General features: G+C 23.7%; 10 protein-coding genes across 10 annotated transcripts; 8 read left to right on the plus strand and 2 right to left on the minus strand.

The window, feature by feature from the left end:
* Positions 1 to 106: 106 nt before the first annotated feature.
* Positions 107 to 2705, plus strand: DDB_G0291275 (hypothetical protein; the record flags this gene model as incomplete). The annotated part of the gene is made up of 2 exons (XM_630018.1): positions 107 to 406; positions 534 to 2705. The coding sequence occupies 2 exons, from the start codon at positions 107 to 109 to the stop codon at positions 2703 to 2705; spliced, it is 2472 nt and encodes an 823-aa protein (XP_635110.1).
* A 118-nt stretch (positions 2706 to 2823) lies between these two features.
* Positions 2824 to 3456, minus strand: DDB_G0291277 (hypothetical protein; the record flags this gene model as incomplete). The annotated part of the gene is made up of 1 exon (XM_630019.1): positions 2824 to 3456. One exon carries the CDS (start codon positions 3454 to 3456, stop codon positions 2824 to 2826), a length of 633 nt encoding a protein of 210 aa, XP_635111.1.
* Positions 3457 to 3498: 42 nt separating this feature from the next.
* On the plus strand, positions 3499 to 5607 carry DDB_G0291279 (hypothetical protein; the record flags this gene model as incomplete). The annotated part of the gene is made up of 2 exons (XM_630020.1): positions 3499 to 3508; positions 4049 to 5607. 2 exons carry the CDS (start codon positions 3499 to 3501, stop codon positions 5605 to 5607), a joined length of 1569 nt encoding a protein of 522 aa, XP_635112.1.
* Positions 5608 to 6775: 1168 nt separating this feature from the next.
* Positions 6776 to 7348, plus strand: DDB_G0291281 (hypothetical protein; the record flags this gene model as incomplete). Its single annotated transcript, XM_630021.1, has 3 exons — positions 6776 to 6882; positions 6978 to 7035; positions 7142 to 7348. The coding sequence occupies 3 exons, from the start codon at positions 6776 to 6778 to the stop codon at positions 7346 to 7348; spliced, it is 372 nt and encodes a 123-aa protein (XP_635113.1).
* Positions 7349 to 7975: 627 nt separating this feature from the next.
* On the minus strand, positions 7976 to 9319 carry gnt2 (GlcNAc transferase; the record flags this gene model as incomplete). The annotated part of the gene is made up of 2 exons (XM_630022.1): positions 7976 to 9156; positions 9289 to 9319. 2 exons carry the CDS (start codon positions 9317 to 9319, stop codon positions 7976 to 7978), a joined length of 1212 nt encoding a protein of 403 aa, XP_635114.1.
* A 973-nt stretch (positions 9320 to 10292) lies between these two features.
* Positions 10293 to 11966, plus strand: sptB (serine C-palmitoyltransferase subunit; the record flags this gene model as incomplete). Its single annotated transcript, XM_630023.1, has 2 exons — positions 10293 to 10445; positions 10647 to 11966. 2 exons carry the CDS (start codon positions 10293 to 10295, stop codon positions 11964 to 11966), a joined length of 1473 nt encoding a protein of 490 aa, XP_635115.1.
* Positions 11967 to 12264: 298 nt separating this feature from the next.
* DDB_G0291285 (hypothetical protein) lies at positions 12265 to 14618 on the plus strand (the record flags this gene model as incomplete). Its single annotated transcript, XM_630024.1, has 2 exons — positions 12265 to 12412; positions 12487 to 14618. The coding sequence occupies 2 exons, from the start codon at positions 12265 to 12267 to the stop codon at positions 14616 to 14618; spliced, it is 2280 nt and encodes a 759-aa protein (XP_635116.1).
* A 1216-nt stretch (positions 14619 to 15834) lies between these two features.
* Positions 15835 to 17708, plus strand: tmem184D (transmembrane protein 184D; the record flags this gene model as incomplete). Its single annotated transcript, XM_630025.1, has 5 exons — positions 15835 to 16094; positions 16175 to 16321; positions 16426 to 16609; positions 16696 to 16866; positions 16977 to 17708. 5 exons carry the CDS (start codon positions 15835 to 15837, stop codon positions 17706 to 17708), a joined length of 1494 nt encoding a protein of 497 aa, XP_635117.1.
* A 393-nt stretch (positions 17709 to 18101) lies between these two features.
* On the plus strand, positions 18102 to 22280 carry DDB_G0291289 (hypothetical protein; the record flags this gene model as incomplete). Its single annotated transcript, XM_630026.1, has 1 exon — positions 18102 to 22280. The coding sequence occupies one exon, from the start codon at positions 18102 to 18104 to the stop codon at positions 22278 to 22280; it is 4179 nt and encodes a 1392-aa protein (XP_635118.1).
* A 1348-nt stretch (positions 22281 to 23628) lies between these two features.
* mhkA (myosin heavy chain kinase) lies at positions 23629 to 27069 on the plus strand (the record flags this gene model as incomplete). Its single annotated transcript, XM_630027.1, has 1 exon — positions 23629 to 27069. One exon carries the CDS (start codon positions 23629 to 23631, stop codon positions 27067 to 27069), a length of 3441 nt encoding a protein of 1146 aa, XP_635119.1.
* Between the last annotated feature and the right edge of the window lie 203 nt (positions 27070 to 27272).

Here is a 27272-nt window from a genome sequence, read left to right on the forward strand (position 1 = left end):
TTTTTTATTTTTTTATTTTAAATTTAATTTTCACACCAAAACACCAAAAAAAAAAAAAAAAAAAAAACAAAAAAACAAATAAATAAAGTTTTAAAAAAAAACAAGAATGACATCTTTTAAAGGTGACAGACTAGTTGTAAATATAAACGATGATAATGATGATGACTCTAAATCTTCATTATTAGAGGAGTTTAAAAGTAGCAACAAGTTGGATGGATTTCATAATAAAAAGAAATCTAATTACAGAAGATGTTTAGATTTTTTTAAAAAGTTATTATTACCAGTTGGAAAGATGCCACATGAAGATAGATTAAATATGGATTGGTTACAAAAATGGAGAAAATATAATAGGTTCCCATTTAAATTATTAATACATTTAGCATTAACTGTTTGTTTAACAACAACTGTAAGTTTTTTTTTTTTTTTTTTAATATTACAAATAGAAATAGAATAATAACAGTAATTTATTAATTTTTTTTTTCATATTTTTTTTAATTTTTATTTTTTAATTTTTAATTTTTTTTTTTTTTAAGATATTTTTACAAACTGGAGATTTAACAGTATATTCAGTTGGAATTGAAGCTACATGGTATAATATATTCTTTCCAACCGATTTTCAATATGAAGGTGATTATGGTGCAAATATTATGTATTTATACACTATAAATGAAACGATTTCAATGATAAAGGATAATTTAGAAGCATATAATTCATTAGAGGATACATCAGTAAATAGATTTCAAGTTTATTCACCAACGAATGGAGATTTCTCTCCACCATATAATGCAACTATGACTATTGCTTCCTATAAACATTGTGATCAAGTTTTTGATACATCTTTAGTAAATGCTAATACTGCAACTGAAACAATAGCCTATACAATATCATCTGATAATTTAGGTCCATTTCAATCATATATTGATAGTGGTAGTGGTAATGATAATGATAATGATAGTAATAGTAATAGTAATAGTGGTAATCATAATTCAGAAACGATTCAACAATTATTTTATTGTATGAGTGAAATGAAGGTTAAATATAGTTTTACAAATGTACACTTACAATATGAACATCCAGTTGCATATTTATGGGATGTATATGTTATATTTAATAATATTGAACAAGCTGGTAGAATTGAGTTATCAATTCATTCAGAGAAAACTAGAATTTCAGAGCCACCATATGGAAAGTTATTACAATCTTCAAAGTTAATTTTAGATTCATTCATTATTGTTCTATCAATTCTTAGTCAAATTTTAGCATGGAGATCATTTGTTTTCTCCTTTAAAACTTATCAACGTACAAAGAGACTATTGAGAAGAAATTCAACTAGATCACTTTTAACTGTCAATTGGAAATCACTCAGTTGGAAAACCAAATTAAGATTCTTTAATCTTTGGTTTGTACTTTGTTTAATTAGTAATGTATTGACAATTGCTGGTGCCATTTTGGATTTCTTTGAAGTACCTGGTACCGTTAGTTCAACTGCAACCAAAGTATTGATTGGTCTTGGTACTTTGTTATCTTGGATTAATATGATTAGATATTTAGAATTTGACACAAAATCAACTTCTTTAATTCGTGCTTTAATCAATGGTTTACCAGAGATAATTCGATTCTCGGCTGGAAGTCTCCCAATTTTCATTGGTTTCTGTTTATTTGGTTTAATGGTTTTCTCTGAGCATACTCTAAGATTCGCTTCATTTGGTGAGGCTGCTATCACTCTTTTCGGTTTACAAAATGGTGATGATGTTCAAGCAACTTTTCGTGCAACTGAAAAAGATCCTATCATTTCAAAAATGTACTTTTTCGTATTTGTCTTCATCTCTGTCTATTGCATTTCCAATATTTACATTGCAATCATGGAATCTTCTTATTCTCGTTCAATCGGTATCAAATCAAAATTAGAAAAGAAAGCAAAAGAAAAAAAGAAATTAAAAGAACAATATGGTGATGAAATTAATTTAGATGATCATCTTTGGAAAACACTTTTAGGTTTAAAAGAAGAAAAACTTGATGATGATGATCCAAATTCTAATTTCAATGATGATGATGATGATGACGATGATGATGATCAAAGTCAATCAAATCTTTTAAATGATGATGATTATGATGATAATGATGATGATTTAGATGATAATAATAATAACCCTAATAATAATAATAGTAATAATAATAATAATAATAATAATAATAATAATAATAATAAAAATGACGATGACACTAGTAGTAATATAAGTGGAATTCAAATGATATCATCTTCTAAAAAGGATAAAAAAGTTAAAAAATCAAAGAAATCAAAATCTCCTCCTTTACCGCCATCCAAACCACACTCCCAAATAAATCTTACTGAATCACAAATTATTGAAACTGATAGAGCTGTATCAACATTTGATACAAATGCAATCATTGAAGATATTTCAAAAGTGATCTTTGAAAGACAATTGGCCTTTAACAAAGAGATTCAAAATTTAATTAAAAATTCAATTCAACAAAGACTTCAAGATTTAGTTGAAAATCGACAAATTTCAATTAATAATCAACAATCTGATAATAATAATAATAATAATAATAATAATAATAATAATAATAATAATAATAATAATAATAATAATAATAATAATAATAATAATAATAATAATAATAATAATAATAATAATAATAATAATAATAATAATAATAATAATAATAATAATAATAAATAATAATTAATATTAATAATTAAATTATAAATAAATAGTAATTAATAGTAATAAACTATTATTTTACAACAATAACCTTTATTTAATTTTTTTTATTTTATTTTTTTTTTTATTTTTTTTTTTATTTTTTTAATACAGATTGAATTGAAGTGAAAGATTCAGGTATTGAGATATGATGTTTATATAATGATTTTGATTTTTTCCAAGTATCAAGTGTTCCACCACCAAGTGGTGCAGGACCAACAGCTCCTGTAAAAGCAACTAAAAAATCAGACTGTTTAGCGATACTTGTGTTTCTATTTTTAAAGCCAAATTCTGAATTATCTAAAATTGCACCCAATTCTTTGGCTTTTATTAAATCAAGTATTGTATCTCTTCCAATTTGTTTGCTAAAGTTTGAATGATATCCATTGGTTATTACACCATTTGGATGTTCAACATCAAATCGATATTGTGTTATTTTCTCATCAACTTTATAACCAACGATTAAACATGGTAAATGGATAATAAGTTTACAAGTTGTTGGGTTTTTTAAAAAATAATCAACTGCAACATGATCACTCCATGCCGCACCCCCACTTATTAATGTTATATTGTTTAGTTCTATCTTGTGTTGTGTTTCTAAATTATTAAGATATTGCCGAAATGTATCACACAAATAATCAAAATGTTTACTATTTAATGGTCTTGATTTATCTCTACCTGTTGTCCCAATTACCCCAATTGTGGTTGACTTTGCTTCTAATGATGCCATTGATTTTATTGTTTACTTTTATTTTTGTTTTTTTTTTTAATAATGTTTTTATGTTTGCATTTATTTTAATAATAAAAAAATAAAAAAAATCAAGGTTTAAGAACAAAAAAATTAAGAAAAAAATAAAAAAATAAAAAAAATGGAATCAATTTAAATTGGTTTTCTCAAATAATTCTGAGGGGAAAAAAAAAAAAATAAAAATAATAACCAAAAAATTATAAATAAAAAAAACCATTAAAAAATAACCAAAATCCCTGGTGAAATTTTATTTTTATTTATTTTTTTTTTTTTATTTTTTTTTTATTTTTTTTTTATTTTTTTTTTTATTTTTTTGCACTGTTTCAAACAATACTAAGTTTATTCACACCACCAAGATTTGTTTAGTTTTTTTTTTTCTGTTTTTTTTTTATATATCGAAATTTTTTTTTTTTTTAATTAACAAAAATAAATAAAAAAAAATTAAACGAAACTATAAATAAAATAAATTAAAATAAAATAAAAAAAAATAAACTATAAATAAAATAAAAATAAAAAAAATAGAACAAATAAATATATTTATATATATAAAAAAAATCTATGGGAGATGATATAGATGAATATTATTCAAGGAGATATGGAAATAATAATAGTTTAGTTAGTGGTGGTATTGATACAGGATTTAGTGAACACCGAACCATTGAAAATTATAACTATACTATCAATGATGATTCAATGATTAATGATGGAGCTAATAATAATAATGATGATGATGACGACAATGATGAACGATTATTATTACCAAATCAAAGGGAAGGAGAGAATACATCATTTAAAGTTTATAAAACTCGTTGGTGGATTTTATTTGTATTTATGTTATTATCATTGAACCAATGTAATTTTTGGATTACATTTGGTACAGTTGCACCAATGGCAAGTAGTTTCTATGATACATCGATGTCAAGTATCAATTGGTTATGTGCTATTGGACCTTTAGTATTTGTGCCATTATCAATGGTATTCAGTTGGACCATTGGTAGATATGGTATAAGAAAGAATGTTATTGTGGCAGGCTTTTTAGTTGCAAGTGGTGGTATTATAAGGTGTATACCTATGGGTGGTGATAAAACATTTTTCCTCATTGTTATTGGTCAAGTTTTAAATGCTGCTGCAGGACCAATCGTTATGATCTTACCAACTAAATTATCAGCAGTTTGGTTTGCACCACAAGAACGTACACTATCCACTGCGATTGCAACACTTTCAAATTTCATTGGATCTGCAATTGGTTTCCTTTTAGCATTGGTTTGTACTGATGATAGAAATTTGAAGATATTACTCTATGGTGAGGCAGCATTTGCTGTGGTTTTATTGGCTGTAATACTCATTTATTTCCCAGAGAAACCAAAGACTCCACCATCTGCTACCTCTTTCTTTTCCGATATTCAATCGAGTAATAAAAAGTTAATCGATTCAAGTGTAGTCTATAAAGAACAAAAGACACTCTTTGAAAGTTGGCGTGATCTATTCATTCAATCTGGTGACTTTTTAACTGAACCAAGTGCTGCATTACTTTGTATAGCATGCTCTTTATGTTCAGGTGTATATGCTGGTTGGGGTGCTGTTTTCGTTGAAATCGTTCAAGATGATTACAATCAAACTCAAGCCAAATGGTTAGGTTTCTTTGGTATTATCGCTGGTATGGTTGGTGGCTTACTTTTAGGTGCAATTCACGATCGTGTTCATAATTTCAAAAAATTACTTTTAGTCATTTTTGCTTTGAATACTGTAGTTTTCACTTTTTTTTCTTTATTAATCGATCATAAACTATTACCAGATTGGTATTGGTTAGGTCAATTGTTAAATGTTGCTGGTGGTTTTCTAATCAATAGTTTCTATCCAATCATTTACGAAGCAAGTGTAGAATGCTCTTATCCCGTACCCGAATCCGTTGGAACTGCTATCATCTCTATCTTTATCAATGTAATAACTTTTGTATCAATTATGGTTGGCTCAATTGTACCCGCTAAATACCTCAATTGGATATTGGTTGGTGCTTCTGGTATTGCCTTTTTCTTAATTTGTTTTGTAAAAGAAGAATATAAAAGAAGTAAAAATGATAATTTAGCTGGTTTTGAATCTTCAACTCCTCAAATTATTCCTGGTACTGATTAATTTATTTTTTTTTTTTTTTTTTTTTTTTTTTTTTTTTTTTTTAATGTTAAACAATCAAAAAAAAAAAAAAATAATAATAATAATAATCAATAATTAACAATCAAAAAAAAAAAAAAAAAAATAATAACAATAATTCAATAATTAACGATCAAAAAAAAAAAAAAAAAAAAAAAAAAAAAAAAAAAAATCCAACTTAAATTAATTTAAATTAAATTAAATATTAAATAATTAAAAACAAAAGATAAACAAAAAATACAATTGATGGATTCTATTAGGATCTTTTTTTTAAAAAAAAATTTTATTATACTATTTTACACCCTGTTTTGCTCTTATTTTCTTGAAATTTTAAAAATTTGTGGGAAATGAAAATTTAATATGGTAAATCTAATTCTGGTGGATTTTGTTAACTGTTAAAAAAAAAAAAAAAAAAAAATACAATTAAATAAATTTCCATATTCCACCATTTTTTATTAAAAATATTAATTTGAAGACATAAAAATTATTCTTGAGTGATTTTGGGCATTGATAATGTGATGTTGGTTTTTATATAATCTAACACATCCATAGATTTATAATCTTTATAATTCAGCCCAACAATTCAACGTTAAAGTAATCAAGTAAAACTAGTCCACATTCAAACAACACCAAATCAACACATCCTTCCCCTCATTAACTACCAACAGAAACATTACTTTCTAAAACAAAAATTAAATAAACAATAAGCAAAAGGTATATTACCTTACATTAACCAACAATTTGTTCATTTGAGCTGTAGATGATGAAAAGACAACGCAATCTAACGGTTGTGAGACATAAGTCTTGTGATGGAAAAGTCAGCATTGTACATTTGTATTAACTTTTCAAAGTTGGTGCACCATTCACAAAATAATTTGAATTGTGATATCAACTATGAATTTCTCTTCATTTTTTTTTTTTTTTCGCCAAATCAATGTCATTATTTTCATTTAATTAATTTGCTAATTAATTTGTCACAATTTTTTTTTGAATCGAACCAGCAAATGATTACACAAAAAAAAAAAAAAAAAAAAAAAAAAAAAAAAAAAAAAAGTAAAAAAAGAAAAAAAAAAAAAAATTTTTTTTTCATCTCAAAAGCTCATTACCATCAAAAATAAAAAAATAACTCAAATAATTCAAGTATAAAATAAAAATGTCAACCAACAGAAGAATTTTAACCAAAAAAACTGAAAATATATCTAATTTTATAAATAACTATCATTCTGATGTTATAAATGAAGTTGAAGAATCCATTACCAAGTTTGTATTTGAAAAAAAAAAAAAAATATTATTACAAATATGTAAAAATAAATATATTGAAATTTTTTTTTTATTTTTATATTGTTAATTAACAGTAATAGAGTAGTTGTAGTTGGTATGGCTTATAATCCTCATGTTTCCAAAGTAAACAAGGTTTGTATTCTTGCTCGATATATATATTTATATTTTTTTTTTTTTTTTTTTTTTTTTCCCCCAATTAAACTATTTTCTAATACAATTTTTAAATTCATATTTTTAGGTTTTAGGTGAACAAGGAGTTCAATTTAAATACTTAGAATACGGATCATACTTTTCCATGTGGTCACAACGTTTAAGCATTAAGATGTTCACTGGTTTCCCAACATATCCTCAAGTATTTGTTGATGGTACTTTAATTGGTGGTTGTGATGATACAATTAAAGAATTAAATGAAGGAACTTTGTTTAATGATTTAAAAAAAAAATAATTAAATAATCCAAATAATGATTTTTTAAATAAAGTTGTAATTTTAAATTTTAATTTTTGTTAATCTTATTATTATTTTTTTTTTTTTTTTTTTTTTTTTTTAAACCTCAGGATTACAATTCAAAAAAAAAAAAAAAAAAATAATTTTTGAAAACTTTTTTAAATCTTAAATAGGATTTCTGACCATCAATTTAAAAAATTATCAGTAAATAAACAATAACCCTTATTAAAAATTTATTAATTTGTTAACAACTATCTCAATTGATTCATATAGTCAAAATCGATTGAAATTTGTTCTTTAACTTTTTTGTTTTTTTTTTTTTTTTTTCCATTTCCAAATTTTTTTTAAATCTATAATTATTGAGGTGTAGGATAAGTTTAACAATTTATTTATATTTTTGTTTTCTATTAATGAAACTAAAAATGAAAATATCACGAGTTGAAAAACACTCCCCACTTACACTGGATATTTTACAATTATTCCAAAGTATCATTTGAATATATAATTTAAATTTTTATAAAAATTTATTAATATTATCATACAAAAACAATTAAATTAATTTTATTATTTTATTATTTTATTATTTTTATTTCTTTTTATTTATTTATTTATTATATATTATAAAATTTATTCTTGTGGAGGTTGTTGATCACAAAATTGATGCCAATGTACTTTTTTATTTTCAACATCAATTTTCCAACGTTGATAATATTCAGTTAAAATGGTAGTATTAGCAATGGTATATTTATCGATTTCAGCAAATTGTGGTTCAGAGAGATCAGGAGTATTCTCTAAAGGCCAACGTAAGATGTATTTTAAACGTTCAACCGATTTTTGCATATCTAAATAGTATTGTTTATTATCTTCCCAGAATTTTGGAGATTTTGGACGAGAGTAATAGTGAAAACAAACGTTGAGAGTTGGAGCAAAGAATCTAAATCCAGCTGAATACATTCTAACACTGTATAGAATTTCTTCACCTTCGAATAGATTTGAAAGATGAGGATCAAATGGTACCAATTTAATTGCTTCACCAGAGGTGAAAAAGAAACCAGCGGCAATGTAAGGACATTCGGCAGGCTTAGTTGTTGCCTTTAGGATGAATGAATTGAAGGTGATGATACCACGAGAATTGAATTCACCTTTACATAATCTTGGTACACCTGTTTGATCAATCACTGGTAAACCACTATCTTCAACATTGTAAGCCATTGGATAATGAGTTAATACGGTACGTGGTATACCATTTTCACCAATAGGTGCGTATGATTTTGTCAACCAAAGATCATTGATAATCAATGAATCCCAACCTTTAATAAAACGTAGATGACTATCGACTTGCATGAAATATGTCTCATTGTTGTAGAGGGTTGTTGCATAATAACGTGCTAATGTTGGTCCTTTCGATTGTGCCACTGTCAATGCTATTCTTCTAACATTTGATTGTATCAATTCGGGTGCTACCTTTAACCCCCTATAACAGTATGAATTTGGAAATGATGGATCTTGATTTGGATCTTCCTCTAAAAACTCTGATCCTTGATCTACTATACCAATGAATATTTTCTCTGGTCGATTGGCATGATTAAATATATAATTTATAGTGTCTGAACAAAATACATCCCTATATGCTGCTAATGATACAAATATGGTTGGATCTATCTCTTCTCCTACCACATTCCTATTTATTCCTCCTGATATTCCACCATTTACTGAATTTTTTACATCTCTTTCTGTTAATTTTGAATCGATTCTAAAATAATAATTCATTTGAAATATTAAAACTATAATTAAAACCGCTCCAACAGCTGAATAAAAAAAAAAAATAAAAAAAAAATAAATAAAAAAAAAATATATATATATTAATTAATATTTTTATTATTATTATTATTTATTTATAATTTATTATTTATTATTATTAAAGTTGAATTAAAACATACTATAAATGAAAGGTTTCTTTGAAACTACCATTTTTTATAACTGTTTATATTTATTGCTATTATGTTATTTTTTTTATATCTTAATTTTATTTTTATTTATTTATAGGTTTTTTTTTTTTTTTCTTTTATTGGCTTTTCATTATCAATTAACTATCTATCTGAATAAATTTATTTTTAATTTTTTGTGCGAATGATAATTATAAAACAAAAAAAAAAAAAAAAAACCAAAAATAAAAAAAAAAATAAAAAAAAAAAATTAAATTAAAAAAAAAAAAAAAAAAAAAATTAAATTAAAAAAAAAAAAATAAAATTTTATTGCAAACAAAGCGATTTATGTGTGAATTAAAAAAAAAAAAAAAAGGGGTTTAAGTTTACAAAATTAATATTTATTAACAATTTTGGTGTTGATTTTTTGTTTGTATATTCACAAAACCTTATCATTGTTTATTATTTTTTGAGACATTATTCTTGGATTTAAATTTTTTTTTTTTTTTTTTTGTTATCATTAGTGTCGAGGCAATTAAAAAAAAAAATTGTAACCCTTAAAGATTTCTTTTTATTTTTATGAAATTACTTTGATTTTAAATTAATAGTATCAAATGGTTAATAATTGTAACCCTCAATGATTTCTTTTTATTTTTTTTTTAATTTTTTTTATTTTTTAATTTTTTTTTTTAAAAAACAATTCCCAGAGACACGAATAGCGCCACATTTTTTTTTTTAAAATTTTTTTTTTTAATTTTTTTTTTTTATTTTTTATTTTTTTTATTTTTTATTTTTTATTTTTTTTTTTTTATTAATTATCATACCCACCAACCTTTTACAAATAATATTATGATAAATTATCTTTTCAAATAGATTTAATGAAATAATAATAATAATAATTAATAATTGTAATAATAGAAAAAAATAAATAAAAAAATAAATTTTAAATAAAAAAAAAAAGTAAAAAATAATATTTATTATTCTTTGTCAAACACAAACCCGAAATTTCATAAAATACAATGGAAGATAAAGAAGATGTCGAGAATGTAGATGACGTTGGCTATTTACCAATTTTATTTTTATATATAGCATATGCATTTATCATTTTTAATGGTAAACTAGCAGAATTTATTGGTAAATTAAAGGGTGAAAGATATTTACATACACCAGAGGTATATATATTTTATAGATATTAAAAAAAAAAAAAAAAAAAAAAAAAAAAAACCTTTTTTTTTTTTTTTTTTTTTTTTTTTCTTCTCTGTAATTCCTTTTTAATTTTAAATTATTAATAAATTAATTTATTTTTTTTTTATTTTTTATTTTTTTTTTTTATTTTTTATTTTTTTTTTTTATATATATATATATATATATAGGGATATGCACCTTTATTTGTTGAATTTGAATATTTTTATCAAAGACGTATGTATGGTAGAATTAAAGATGCATGGGATAGACCAATCAATAGTATAGCAGGAGCATGGATTGATGTTATGCCAAGAGCTAGTAAACATTATTCTCAACGTTTAGAGTTAACAGGAGGAAAGACAATCAAATGTTTGAATTTAGGAAGTTATAATTATTTAGGATTTGCACAAAATGAAGGACCAGTAGCAGACAAAGTGATCGATAGTATCTATAAATATGGTGTTTACACTGGTAGCACGAGTGCAGAGGTAGGATTAAGTGAACCACAAAGAGATTTGGAGAATTTAACAGCTCGTTTCGTTGGAAAAGAGGATGCAATCGTATTTGAAATGGGATTTGCAACCAACTCTGGTACATTACCAGCATTGATTGGTAAGGGTGGTTTAATCATTAGTGATTCATTGAATCATGCATCATTGGCCACCGGTTGTAAGAATACAGGTTGTAAAGTTAAGGTATTTCGTCATAACGATTCCAAACATTTGGAAGAGGTCATTAGAGAGTCAATCATTCAAGGTCAACCACGTACTCATCGTCCATGGACTATGATTTTAATCATTATTGAAGGTATCTACTCTATGGAGGGTGAGGTTGCAAATCTTCCAGAGATTCTTGCCATCAAAAAGAAGTACAAATGTTACCTCTACATCGATGAGGCTCATTCAATTGGTGCCCTTGGTAAAACGGGTCGTGGTATCGTCGATTACTATGGTATCGATCCAAAGGAGATCGATATCCTTATGGGTACTTACACAAAATCATTTGGTGCAATCGGTGGTTATGTTGCAAGTGATAAATCTTTGATCGATCATCTTCGTCAATCTTCTTTCTCTCAAGTTTATGCAAATAGTATGAGTCCAGTTTGCGCTGTGCAAGCTTTGGAGGCTTTACGTGTTATCATGGGTGAAGATGGTACTGACACTGGTGCAAAGAAATTAAAACAATTACATGACAATTCAAATTACTTTAGAGAGAAAATTCGTGAAATGGGTTTCGTTATCTTGGGTAATAAAGACTCTCCAGTCATTCCTTTGATGTTATTTAATCCTGCTAAATTATCGGCTTTCTCCCGTCTTTGTCTAGAGAAACATATTGCTGTCGTTGTCGTTGGTTATCCTGCTACACCTTTAACTGAACCACGTACTCGTTTCTGTATTTCAGCTTCTCATACCATTGAAGATTTGGATTGGGCACTTCGTCAAATTGATGAGATTGGTGATCTTATCACTTTGAAATTCCATAAAGGAAAATATTTAAAAAGTAAATAAATAAAATAAAAAAAAAAAATAAAAAAAAATTAAAAAAATTAAAAAAAATAAAATAAAATATATTTTTTTTCTTTTATTTATAGTTTTTAAATTCCAAAATTTTCAATCTTTGTATTTAAATAGAAATTGTATACGCTCTTTTAAAATAAAAAAAAATAATTCCAAAAAAAGTTAAAAACACCTAAAACAATTTTGGAAATATCTTTTTTTTTAGCAAAGAGCTTAAAAAAAAAAAAAATTTCTTTTTTTTTTTTTTCATTTTTTCAAATATTTTTTTTTTATTTCCAAAAACACAAATATGAGTAATCAAAAATCTTTAGAAACTTTAAATTTATATACACTTTCAAAAACAACAGCAGAAAATTTTATTCAAAGGAATTTGTCAAATGATAGAAGAAATTTAGATAGTCAAGATTTTGAATATTCAATAAAATATATATTAAATTGTAATTATTTAAAATTTTTTTTTTTTTTTTTCTTTTTTTTTAACTAAAGTTTTTTTTTTTTTTTTTTTTTAAAGATTTAAAACATAAAATTGAAGCAGATTTAAATATAAATGAAAATACTAAAAAACCAAAAGTAAAAACTAAAAAAAATCAACAGAATTTCATTAAAAATACATATGAAGAAGTTTACGAACAATCAATCAAGACATTGATTCAATATATTACAAAGAATAGATTAGATAAGAGGCAATCTAAATTAGTGTTTAAACTTATAATGGTAGATACGCAATATGTAACACATGCAACAAAATATTCAATTTTTCAACATTTAAAATTGGTAGAGGTTTTCGATGACAGTTCATTATCAAATTTGATATCATTAATGAACCCTTTTTTTTCAAATAGGACAACTATATCAGAGGCATTTATGTTTAAAAGTTTGGATTGGATAGAAAGGTCATTTGATAATTTAAATAAGGCAATTCTCTCTGTTCATTATTCATTTTTTTTCAAATTTTTAGAATACCTAAACCTTGGAAAACCAGTCGCAAAATTTTTATCTAAAATTACAAAGATGTCCGACTGTCAACCTAAAAGATTATTATGGTTAAAAAATTGTTGTACACAAACAAAATTTTATCATCTTAAACCTCTTTTAGAAATTTATCAATATTCTCAATCAAAAGCTTCAGGATGGACTAGTACTGATGATTTTTATAATATATCTTATTTTTCTGATCAAATTCCACAAATTAAATTTCCAAAATTAATTGCTGATATTATAATGCCTAAAAATAATAATGATAATAATAATAATAATAATAATAATAATAATAATAATAATAATAATAATAATAATAGTAATAATAATAATAATAATAATAATAATAATAATAATAATAATAATAATAATAGAATTATTCCATATGGATTTCATCATTTATCATTATTGGGTCATGGTAATGTTCAAATTCAAAGATTAAAAAATTGGGTTTTAAATTCTCTTCCTTTATTAAGTTCAAAGAGTAAAGATAAAAATTCATTGAAATTATTTGATCAACTATTAAAAGCCCTTATAAGATTTACTGATTTTACATTGGAGGGATTCCCAGAGGTTGATGATTTTTTGGTAAAATTTTTACGTCGTTGGAATGGTGATAATAATAGAACAGAAGTTTTAAAATTATTCTCTAGAATCAATATGTGTTCATTTGCAAATTTATTTAATAATTTTTTATCTCCATTACAGAATTTATTTGAATTTAAAGATTTCCAATTTAGAATAAATTTATTAAGAAGTTATAATGATCTATTGTTACATTGGTTATCAACTGATTGGATAAGATGTTGGAGCCGTTATCCCAAAAAGAAACCACTTTTCAATATTAAATGTATCCATGTTCATTATTATTCAACCATTAAAATGTTTATAAAATATTTTCATACATTTGCTTCGCTAGCATTGATTAAAACAAATGATCATCCAATAGCTCAACATTGGATACTTCAATTCTATAGCAATTGTTCAACGATCGTTGCTAAATATCAATTACCATTCACAATAGCTCCACCAGTTAACATTTTTAATAAATTAGCATTCCTTTCAATTACCTCTATCCCAATGAATTTGGTCGCTTCCATTTTACTCAATTTTAAATCTGAGCATTTAAAAATTCAACATCTATTAAAATTTAATAGGCATATACCAGTTAGAGAATTTAAATTATCAAAAAAAAAAAATTTTAAATCTCATCATCAAATTTTAATCCAATTTTCAAACTTTTTTTCAAAAGTTTTAAAAAATCAATGGTCTGAAAGTGCAAATTCAATGGCATTAACTACCAATTTTAATGATTTTAATAATTATTTTAATAATAATAACAATAGTAGTAGCGGTAATAATAATAATAATAATAATAATAATAATAATAATAATAATAATAATAATAATAATAATAATAATAATAATAATAATAATAATAATAATAATAATAATAATTTTAATATTTTAAAAGAACCACAGAGTATCAATGACAAAATAAGAAAGTATCAAAATTTGTCAATAATTAGATCAATTGCCTTTATATTTTTTTCAAACTCTTTTCAATTTGAGCATAATAGCGGAAATATAACACAATATATTAAATATTTAAATGGATTGGGGTTCAATGATTTGTATAAATTTATTAATAGCAATCCAGAATAAAATAAAAAATAAAATAATCACAGAAAATTCATTAACCTATTTTTTGTGTTCGAAAATATCTTCGAAAAAAAAAAAAAAAAAAAAAAAAAAATATATATATATATAAATATATAAATAAAAATATATCCACTAAAAATGTTATCTTTTTAAAAAATAGATAAAATGAGATAATTATTAATTTTTAATTAATTATTTTATTTTATTAAAAATTTTATAAAATTATTAATTTAATATTTATTTGTATTAAAATTTGTTTGTGCACATAAATAAAATAAAAAAAAAAAAAAAAAACCCCGACTAAATTTAATAGTTCGACTTGAATTTTCTGTTTTTTTCAACTATCTTTAAAACAAAAAAAAAAAAAAAAAAAAAAAAAGAACAGTTACATTTTTTTTATATTATTTTGTGTATTTTGATTGTTCATACATTATTGGAATAAAAAAAATTAAAATCATTGTTTCCAAACCAATTTTTTTATTTTTTTATAAAAATATAAATTATTTATATAATTTATTTACTCATTGTTCTTCAAAATAAAAAAATGATTACAAAAAATGTAAATTAATTCTTAAAATAAAATTTTTGATAAAAAAAAAAAAAAAAAAAAAAAAAAAAAATGATTACATTCATTTTTTAATATTTTATATCATTTTGTGTATTTTTGGGTGTTCTATTTTTACTAAATCCATATAAAAAATAAAAAAAATTAATCATTGTTAAAAAATTAAAAGTAATTGAAAAATAAAATGAAAAAAATGAAAAAATATTTTTTTTTGTTTTTTTTTTTTTTGTTTTTAAAGAAGATTAGGTTAGATATTTATGTGGGGTTGTACTTTTATAAAATATTTTAAATTTTTTTTTTTTTTTTTTTTTTTTTTTGTTTTTTATTTTTTTGATTTGTTTTTTTTAATGTAACCCTGGCACCACCACACACTTTGTGAGAAAAAAAAAAAAAAAAAAGAAAAAAAAATAAATTAAAAAAAAAAAAAATTCATAAATGTTTTGATAAGAAAAACATATAATACAATATATTTTTATCAATTTTATTTATATCGTTTTTTTTTTTTTTTTTATTGTTTTAAAAATAAAAAAATAAAAAAAAAATAAAAAAAAAGAAAAACAAAAGAAATAGAAAAGTAGAAGAAAAATAAAGAAAGAAAAGAAGAAGAAAGGAAAAAAAAAAAAATATTTAGTGTGCATATATAGATTTATGTAAATGACATTTGTATGGAAGGATTTCTTAAATGAAAATGTTACATTTTATCATGCGGCAATTGTAATAGGACTAATTTTATGTGTTGTAACAGTTATAATGACCTCACATCTTATTTATAAACACTTTAAATATTATTGTCAACCGGATCACCAACGTTATATTGTTAGAATCATATTCATGATTCCTATTTATAGTATATTCACAATTCTTTCAATCATTTTTCATCAATACGAAATTTATTTTGCTTTAGCAAGAGACTGGTATGTTTTTTTTTATTATTTTTATTATTATTTTTGTATTTTATTATTAATTTGTTTACAAACATTATTTATTTTAATAGTTATGAGTCTTATGTAATTTATAGTTTTTTTGCATTATTAATTAGTTATGGCGGAGGTGATAGTAATTTGGTAACACATTTTATTGCACACGAACCAGTATCATTAAGTCCATTCAAACAAATAGAATATTTATATAAACCTAGCGAGTATGATAGTTTATAATTATTTCTTATTAAAAAAAAAAAAAAAAAAAAAAAAATTTATTATTAATCGGTTAATTACAATTTTATAGAAAATTTTTACAAATTAGTAGAATATTTATTTTACAATATGTTATTATAAAACCATTGATGGCAATTTTAGTTATTATTTTAACTGTTTACAATAGACAGGGTAATAGTTTCATGCAATTTAATACCTTATACCCATATAATATGACAATTACTTTTGTGTCTGTTGGTTTAGCTTTATATTTTGTAATGTTGTTTTTAAAGGTATTTATTGCTTTTTTTAGTTTATATAATTTTATAATTTTATTTTCATATTTATTAATAAATAATTCATTATTATTATTTATTAGATATCTCACGATGAAGTATCACCATTCAAACCAGTTTTAAAGTTTTTATCAATCAAAATTTTAATTGGACTCATTTTTTGGCAATATATGGCATTAATTGCTTTGGATTATTTTGGTATGATACCAGAATCCCACGAATTTGATAGTGATGAACTTCTTGTTTTTATTTGTGTATGTAAAAAAAAAAAAAAAAAAAATGATTTTAAAAAAAAAAAAAAAATGATTTTAAAAAAAAAAAGAAAACCTAGTACTAATAATATTTTCCAATTATATATATATAGAATTGTTTAATTTTAATAGAAATGTTATTTTGTGCTATATTACATTTTTATGCGTACCCATATGAATTATATAGGGTGATGACATTAAATTCAGCACCATTATTAGAGAAAAATTTCCATAAGGTTGGTTCAATATTTAATAATGTGGCACATTCAATTAAACAAACTGATATGATTGAAGAAACAATTAAATCTATAAAGGGTACAAATATTTATAAAAAAGATAAAAGTAAAGGAAAAGGTAAAGGTAAAAATGAAAATTATGATGGTTTAGGTGATGATGAACAATATGATGAAGACTTTGATATAGCTCCAATTGAAATGGGTGAATTTCAAAAACCACAACAATATAATGATAAATCTGCAATTATCGATTTTGATGTTAATAATGATAAACAACACCAAAATGATTATAATTACGATATTAATGGCGGCGGTGGTGGTGGTGTTGATGATGAATACGAACTTGATCAATATATAGATCAATATATTGATGATTTTGAAAAAGATCCTGACATCATCAATATCATTAATTCTAGTGTAAATAATAAAAATAATATCACTTCAATTGGTGTTCATAGTGGAAATGAATATAATAAATACTCAAACGATGATAGTTACTTAACTGATGATTTCTTCTTTTCAATGATGTCAAATATTAAATCAAATAATAATAATAATATCGAACAATATAATGAAAATGATGCCGATAATCATGGACCCATGGTTTAAATTTAAAGATAAAATTTAAAATAAATTTATTTCCCTAAATTTTAAAATTTTTTTTTTTTTATAACTTTTTTAAAAAACCCCCCATCCCCAATTCAATATTAATCATTAAATTTAATTATTTTTTTTTTTTAAAAAAAAAAAAAAACAGGGACACCTCTTTTTAATTTCTATTTTTAGTTTTTTTTATTTCCCTTTTAATGATTGTTCACTGATTTTAATTTGATAAAAATAAAATGATACTTTTGCAACATCATCATTTTTGTTTTTTTTTTTTTTTTTTTTTTTTTTTTTTTTTTTTTGGTTTTTTTTTTTTTTTTTTTTTCGGTTAGGCAAACTAATTTTGTTTGTCAGTTACATTGTTTTCAAAAGCTAATTCAAATTTAATATGTAATAATGAGTAATAAAAATAATAATAATAATAATAATAATAATAATAATAATAATAATAATAATAATAATAATAATAATAATAATGAAAAATTATTTTGGAGAGTAATTCATAATAAATATTTATTTCAATTAATATTTAAACATTTACACTCAACCAAAATTTATTATGATAATCATAAATTATATAATGTAAATAATAGAATCAAATTTAATTTAATAACTTCATTTGAATGGATGATTAAAAAAAGACAATATAGCCTTTTAAGAGATAAAATAATATGGGGTGATTTTATTAGATTCGACTTAAATTCAATTCGTTTGTTCTTTTCAATGGGTTGTTATACTGATAATAAATCAACAAAAATACCAATTGAAATATTCAAAGAGTTATTATATTTGTTAATGGATTATAAAAGGATAGATTTTGAAATTACAGATTTAGTATTATTAAGCATTCAATGTAATAATTTAGAAGGTTTTACTATTTTAACTAGTGACAAATATTCACTTTTGGTATTATCACAAACCTTTGAATGGGCAATAGGAAATAGTTCACCATCTATTGTTGAATTTTTAATAAATTCAAAATCATACACACAAATTTCTGATGAAATAAGATATTGCTCTTTAAAATTGGCATTAAATAATAGTAATAAAAATTATAAAGAAGAAATGGTTAACTTTGTTTTAAATAATAATTTTTATATCCCACCACCCTCACCTTCACCTTCTTCACCATCATCTCCCACTCAACAAAACAACAACAACAACAACAACAACAACAACAACAACAACAACAACAACAACAACAACAACAACAACAACAACAACAACAACAACAACAACAACAACAACAACAACAACAACAATAATAATAATAATGAAGAGAAAGAGGAAAATGTTGAACAACCAAATAAAAGGTTAAAAATTTCTCATGAAAACCATGCTGATCAAAAATATAAATCAAAACTTGAAAATATATATTATATTAGCTCAGGGAATTTATTAAATAGATTATTTTATGACTTAAATTGTTTATATGTAGAGAGTGATATGAGTCTATTGCAAATGGGTGAAAAATACCTTTATAAAAATTTACAAACATCATCACTTGATGTATTCCTTTTTTATATAAAAACATTCTTTAAATTTACAAAGGCCAAAACTGAAAAACTAAATCAAGTTCAATCAAATATAACTAAAATAATGGCTAATAATAATACAGATCTTACTTTTAAATTAAAAGAATTACAAAAAATAATGTTGTTCGAGAAAAAGTATCAATATCTTTTACAATTCCTATACAGATATGATGATTTATTCTATACTGTAGGTCAAGATATCTATTCTCAAACTGTTTGTGATATGATCTACGAGTATTGTTTTAGAGCTCTTAGCCCAAATGCTTTAAATTATATAATCAAAAATAATATACAACCAACAAATGATAAACTTTTTAAAACTTTTAAACTTAAAACAAAATTTATTTCAATTTATCCAGAAAGAATAATTGAATTTATAAAATTATATTCTTCAATAATAAATAATAATCAAAATAATAATAATAATAATAATAATAATAATAATAATAATAATAATAATAATAATAATAATAATAATAATAATAATAATAATAATAATAATAATAATAATAATAATAATTTAGTTGAAAATTTAGGTTTTATATCATTACCAACTTCTATAGATTTTATTGGAATAATTTTAGAGATAATCCAAATAGATAGACAAGATTATTATGCAGATATTTTAAATTCAATACCAGATATAGAGAGATATAACATAAAGTTTCCAATTTGGAATCAAATATTACCAAAATTATTTTCTAATAATAATAATAATAATAACAATAATAATAATGATAATAATAATAATTCTGAACCAATAATATGGATAAAGGATCAAAGTGATATTGATTGGTTTTCAAATTTAGAATCAAATATAATAATTTCAAAATATTTGTATCATTCTAAAAAAGGTATTAGATGTGAAACATTTGAATTGGCAATGTCAATGTATCAAGAGTTTGAAAAACTTGACCAAAATGAATTTGAAGAATATCAAATCTTTGAATATCCATTCATTCAGAGTGTTACAAGCAAAAAGGGTATTGATAGAGTGGTATTGGATAAATTTCATTTTTCAGAATTTGAATTCTTTTTAAAAAAGGATAGTCCTAGTGGAATTGGTGGTGATAGTTATCCTTTGTTAAGTTTAGATAATATTTATAGTTTAGTGGAATATTTTAATGAAAAAGCAGATCTAGATCAAATTAATGATAGTACCAGTCAATTATTTTATAGAGTTTTACAAATGATATTAAATACATGTAATAAAATCAATGATGGTTCAATCGTCATGGAGACCATTGATTCAAGTAGAATGAAACTTTTACTACATAGATTTCCTGAAGAATCAATTAGAGTATTGGTTCAACAAATCAATGAATATCATATAATCAATGATGGTTGGGCAATTGATTTCTTATTGAATAGTGGTGAATTAACAAAATTAGATAGAGAATATATAGATTTATTCAATGATTATTGGGAGAGTGAAACAATCGATGGTAAAACTATTATCAATAGAAAGGGTGAATTAATTTATAGTGCAAAATTAATTTATAATAATCAATGTGATATAATCTATAGTGATCAAGATTCAATTTTAATAATTGATTTAATAGAATATTGGATTCAAAGAGTAAAAGGAATTAATAGTAATAATAATAATATTCATTTAGTTGTATTTCAAAAAATTTTAAATAGGTTATTTGAAATTTTATTATCAACTAGAAATGTAACTCAAGAACAGGTATTAATTATTCATAAAAGATTGATTAAAGAATGTTTTATAGATGAAATTGATCATAGATCAGTTTATTATGGATTTCGTTATATTGCTATAAAATCACCAAAACTTATAAAATATATTTTGTCTAGATCTATGGTATCAAATTTATTGAAATTAACAGGTGATACTGAATATGATGCAAACCTTCAATACGATGGACAATATGGTTATTTTGATTTCTTACCATTATGTTTAAAAATTTCAGAGTTTACTTGTCAAGTGATACTATCATCATCATTTGAACACGTTTTACAATTGATTCGACTCCATTTCTTTGATTACCCTGTTAATGAAATAAAATCTATAGATAGATTAAATGTTCCTTTGATGGTTTTAGATTTCTATTCAATTTCTACAAACATTGATTTGGCTTATTTTTTAGATACCAATAGAGTTGATTTATTCTTTAAAGAATTGGATATCATTAAACAAAACTTAAACAGTCATCATCTTGACACTTCTCCAAATAATCTTGGTCCTTCTTTCCCACAATTTAATTCTGATTATGATAATTCACCATTATCAATGATACGTAAAGATAGTATTTATTATAAACAATTACAACAACAACAACAACAACAACAACAACAACAACAACAACAACAACAACAACAACAACAACAACAACAACAACAACAACAACAACAATTACAGGAACACAATCAAGTAAATGGAAATCATCAACAAATACAATACTTTCAATTTGATGAATTAGTACTTTCAAAGGCCTGTACTGTTTTTAGTGTTAATGAAATTCAATCTTTTATTCAATTTAATTCTAAAGTAAACAAATTTCATGAACAAATATTACTTGAATCAATTCAACAAAATAATATTGAAATAACCTCATTTATACTAAAAAACTATATAGTTGATCTAAAAGATTTTAAATTAATTTTATTTTCTATATTTGAAAATAATAATTATCCAATGGCTAAATTCTTATTAGAAAATACTCAATTTCAAAATTCATTCCCCATAATTAATTTAAATAATAATAATATTAATAATAATAATATTAATAATAATAATATTAATAATAATAATAATAATAATAATAATAATAATAATAATAATAATAATAATAATAATAATAATAATAATAAATTCATTTTTAATATTTGTTTTGTTAATGGTCACATCTCATTGTGTGATTTAATTTTGCAAACATTTTCTCAAATAATTGGAAACCCTTTTAAAAATTCAAATTTCAAAGAATTAATAGACGAAACAAGGGATTTGGAAAACTATCATATTATTAACTATTATTATAAAAAAGGTTTAATTGATAAAGCATTTGTAAAAAACTAAAAAAATAAAAAAAAATAAAAAAAAATAAAACAAAAAGAAGTAAAAACCTAAATCTCACCGATTCCATCTAATTTTTTTTTTTTATTTTTATTTTTATTTTTATTTTTAATTTTTTTTTTAATTTTTTTTGTAGTTTTTTGGTTTTTTTTTCACAAAATTTTTTTTTTTTTTTTTCCAACGGCCATTAGGTTGTCAGTATTGTTTGATAAAAAAAAAAAAAAAAAAAAAAAACCATATATTTGGTACATATTGAAAAGTTCTGTAATAATAGAAACTGTATTTGTAACCTTATAATAAAAACACCATTAAAAAAGAAAAGAAATCTAAATATATACTTCCAAATTTTTCTTTTTTTTTTTTTTTTTTTTTTTTTTTTTTTTTTTTTCCTAAAAGGCCCCTAAAAAAGAAAGAAAATTTTTAAATAAATTAAATCCTTTTTTCTTAATTATCAAACAAACCTTTTCATATTGATTTAATCTGTGCAATTATTTTTATGTTTTTTTTTTTTTTTTTTTTTTTTTTTTTTATCTCTTGGGAATAAACTAAAAATAACACTTGTTTAACAACACAACTTTTTTTTTTTTATTTTATTTAATTTTTTTTTTTTCCTTTTTTTTTTTTTCTTTTTTTTTTTTTTTTTTTTTGGTCTTTTTTTTTTTTTTTCATATTTTTTTTTTTTTTTTTTCATATAATTATATTTTATCAACCCACCAATCACTTTTTTATTATTAATTTGTGTGTGTATTTGATTCAAATAATAAGTAAAAAAATAAAAAAATAAAAAATAAAAAAAAAAAAACGGTAATAGTAAATAAAATAAAAAAATAAAAAAAAAAAAAAACCATTAGTAAATAAAATAAATAATATATAAATAAATTTCAATCCATATATATATAAATAAATTATCAACCCATATATATATATAAATTTTTTTTTTTAAAAAAAAATAAAAAACAATTTATTTTATTTTCCTTTTTTTTTACATATTTTTTTTTTTTTTTTTAAATTTTTTTTTTGCGTATACTGTCCTTTGATGACAAGTATTGAAAACCCCATATCACAAAATATCTATTATTTTGTTATTGTACCATTAATTTGTTTTGCAATTTATTGGGTGTTTTCATTTAGAAAAACAAAAACAACAACAACACCAGTCACCACAACAACAACCGAATCACCAATCCCAACAGAGGAAGTTGAGGAAACTAAAACATTCAACTCATCATCATCATCATCATCATCATCATCAACAACAACAAAAAAAACACCAACAATTGAAGAATTATTAATTACTAATACTATTGATATAAATAATAATAATAAACCAAAAAAAACTATTGAAGAAATTATGTTTAATATAAAAAAGAGAAAAGAGAGTATAACAGGTATACCACCAATAAATGTTAATAGTCCACAATCAGTTCCATTGAGTGGAACATTGCAATCACCATTGATTACACCAAATTCACCAAATTTTGTTTCACGTCAATGTCCATTCAAAAAGTTTGGATGTAGTAGTTTTTTAGTTTCAAAGGCAGAGTTTGATAATCACTTAAAGGATGACGCACAATTTCATTTACAATTGGCAGTGGAGAAATTTGATCATCAATTTGATTTACACACACAATTGATGGCACATTTTACTGAGCAAATGGAGGATCAATTAGAGAAAACAATGAAGGTCGTACGTAATCATACAGATAGTTTAGGCGGTAATGTTCAAACCAAATTGGATGAAGGCATTGAAAAATGTATGGCTTTTGCTAAAAAGGTTGAACAACAACAACAACAATTGGCCAAAAGATTAATCACTCAACAAATTCAAGAGAAGAAATCAACCTCTTCACCTTTAGTTAAAGGTGGTATTAGTGGTGGTGGTGGTAGTGGTGGCGATGATTCTTTTGATGGCGCAAATATATCATCAATGTCAACTAGTAAACAAGAATTACAACAAGAATTACAATCATTATCAATTAAAATGAAAAAAGAATTGACAGAATTATCCGATGAACTATCACAAAAATTAGAACGTTCAACAGGTAATATAGATATTAAAATAAAGAGAATCGAAGGTGAAGTTAATGAAAAGATTGATAAACGTCAATTGGTCTCTACGATCGATGATTCAATTGGAAAGAAAACAGATTCCATCGGTTATACATTGGAGAGTTCAATCATTAAAAAGGTTGAAGAGAAAGAGAAAAAGAAATCCGAACAAAATCAACTTCTCTTTGATTCAAAGATTGAATCCTTAAAAGATAAGATTAAAATCATTGAAACTCAACAATTGGATACTTCATCAGAGGTTAGAAAATTGAAATTAGAAAGTACAAGTAGTGGAAATTTAATGGCAGGTCTTAATGGTACCTCTGGTAGACCTTCATCATCTTCTCACTTTATTCCATCCTCTGTTTCTGCCGCTGCTAACAATATCAACAAGAATGAAATCATGGAAGAGGTTAAAAAGGTAGAAGAGAAACTTCAAAAGAAAATTCGTGAAGAGATTGATAATACAAAATCTGAACTCTCAAAGGTTGAACGTTCCGTTAAAGATAATCGTAGTGAAATTGAAGGTTTGGAAAAAGATTGTAAGAATCAATTCGATAAACAAGACAATAAGATCAAACAAGTTGAGGATGATTTGAAAAAGAGTGATTCATTACTTTTGTTAATGCAAAATAACCTCAAGAAATATAATGAATTTGTTGATAGAGAACGTGATCGTGAAAGTGAACGTTTGAAACTTCAAGATTCTATCAAACGTTTAGAACAAAATCAAAAGAAAATCGAAGCTGAAATTCAAGAAGGTAATGAACAAGTTGAACGTGTTTTACGTGAGGAAGCTTCAATCTCACCAATTAGTTCAGTTCCAAAATCACCAATCACAACCAAACGTTCATCGATTATTTTAAATTCACCACCAATGACTTCACAACAATCATCACCAAAGATTCAAGATCTTCTCTCAAGTAGTGGTAGTAGTAGTGTTAGTGGTATAAATATTTCCTCTGAAACCGGTGAAATGGGTATTCTTTGGGAATTTGATCCAATCATTAACAAATGGATTAGATTATCAATGAAGCTAAAGGTAGAAAGAAAACCATTTGCAGAGGGTGCTCTTAGAGAGGCTTATCATACCGTTTCATTGGGTGTTGGAACCGATGAAAATTATCCATTAGGTACAACCACCAAATTATTCCCACCAATTGAAATGATTTCACCAATTTCAAAGAATAATGAGGCAATGACTCAATTGAAGAATGGTACAAAATTTGTTTTGAAACTCTACAAAAAGGAAGCTGAACAACAAGCTAGCAGAGAATTATACTTTGAAGATGTTAAAATGCAAATGGTCTGTAGAGATTGGGGTAATAAATTCAATCAAAAGAAACCACCAAAGAAAATTGAATTCCTTATGTCTTGGGTTGTAGAGTTAATCGATAGATCTCCTTCTTCCAATGGTCAACCAATACTTTGTTCCATTGAACCATTATTGGTTGGTGAATTCAAAAAGAATAATTCAAATTATGGTGCAGTTTTAACCAATCGTTCAACTCCACAAGCATTCTCTCATTTCACCTATGAACTCTCAAATAAACAAATGATCGTTGTCGATATTCAAGGTGTTGATGATCTTTACACTGATCCTCAAATTCATACACCCGATGGTAAAGGATTTGGTCTTGGTAATCTTGGTAAAGCAGGTATCAATAAATTCATCACCACTCACAAATGTAATGCTGTTTGTGCTCTTTTAGATTTAGATGTTAAATTGGGTGGTGTACTATCTGGAAATAATAAGAAACAACTTCAACAAGGTACTATGGTTATGCCAGATATTCTCCCAGAACTTATGCCATCTGATAACACCATTAAAGTGGGTGCAAAACAACTTCCAAAAGCTGAATTCTCAAAGAAAGATCTCAAATGTGTTAGCACCATTCAAAGTTTCCGTGAACGTGTTAACTCGATCGCATTCTTTGATAATCAAAAGTTATTATGCGCTGGTTATGGTGATGGTACCTATAGAGTTTTCGATGTCAATGACAATTGGAAATGTTTATACACTGTCAATGGTCATAGAAAATCAATTGAAAGTATCGCTTGTAATAGTAATTACATTTTCACTTCATCACCTGATAACACCATCAAAGTTCATATCATTCGTAGTGGTAACACCAAATGTATAGAGACATTGGTTGGTCACACTGGTGAAGTTAATTGTGTCGTGGCCAATGAAAAATATCTTTTCAGTTGTAGTTATGATAAAACTATCAAGGTTTGGGATTTGTCAACCTTTAAAGAAATTAAATCATTTGAGGGTGTTCATACAAAGTACATTAAAACATTGGCTTTGAGTGGACGTTATCTTTTTAGTGGTGGTAACGATCAAATCATTTACGTTTGGGATACTGAAACACTTAGTATGCTTTTCAATATGCAAGGTCATGAAGATTGGGTACTCTCTCTTCATTGTACCGCTAGTTATCTTTTCTCAACCTCAAAAGATAATGTCATCAAGATTTGGGATCTCTCAAATTTCAGTTGTATCGATACTCTAAAAGGTCATTGGAATTCTGTCTCAAGTTGTGTCGTAAAAGATCGTTATCTATACAGTGGTTCTGAAGATAATTCAATCAAAGTTTGGGATCTCGATACACTTGAATGTGTTTACACCATTCCAAAATCTCATTCTTTGGGTGTAAAATGTTTAATGGTTTTCAATAATCAAATCATTTCTGCTGCTTTCGATGGTTCAATTAAAGTTTGGGAATGGCAATCGAAATAATCTTTGTAAATTTTTGTTAAAAAAAAAAAAAAAAAAAAAAAAAATAATAGTAATAACAAAAAAAAAAAAAAAAAAAAAAAAAAATCATATACCTTCAATTTATTTTATAAAACTATTACATAAATATATATATATAAATATATACATCAACATCCATATTTATTACAATTAAAAATAGAAAAAAAAAAAATTTAAAAAAAATA

Source organism: Dictyostelium discoideum (genome assembly GCF_000004695.1).
Source record: "Dictyostelium discoideum AX4 chromosome 6 chromosome, whole genome shotgun sequence".
NCBI classification, from domain to species: domain Eukaryota; phylum Evosea; class Eumycetozoa; order Dictyosteliales; family Dictyosteliaceae; genus Dictyostelium; species Dictyostelium discoideum.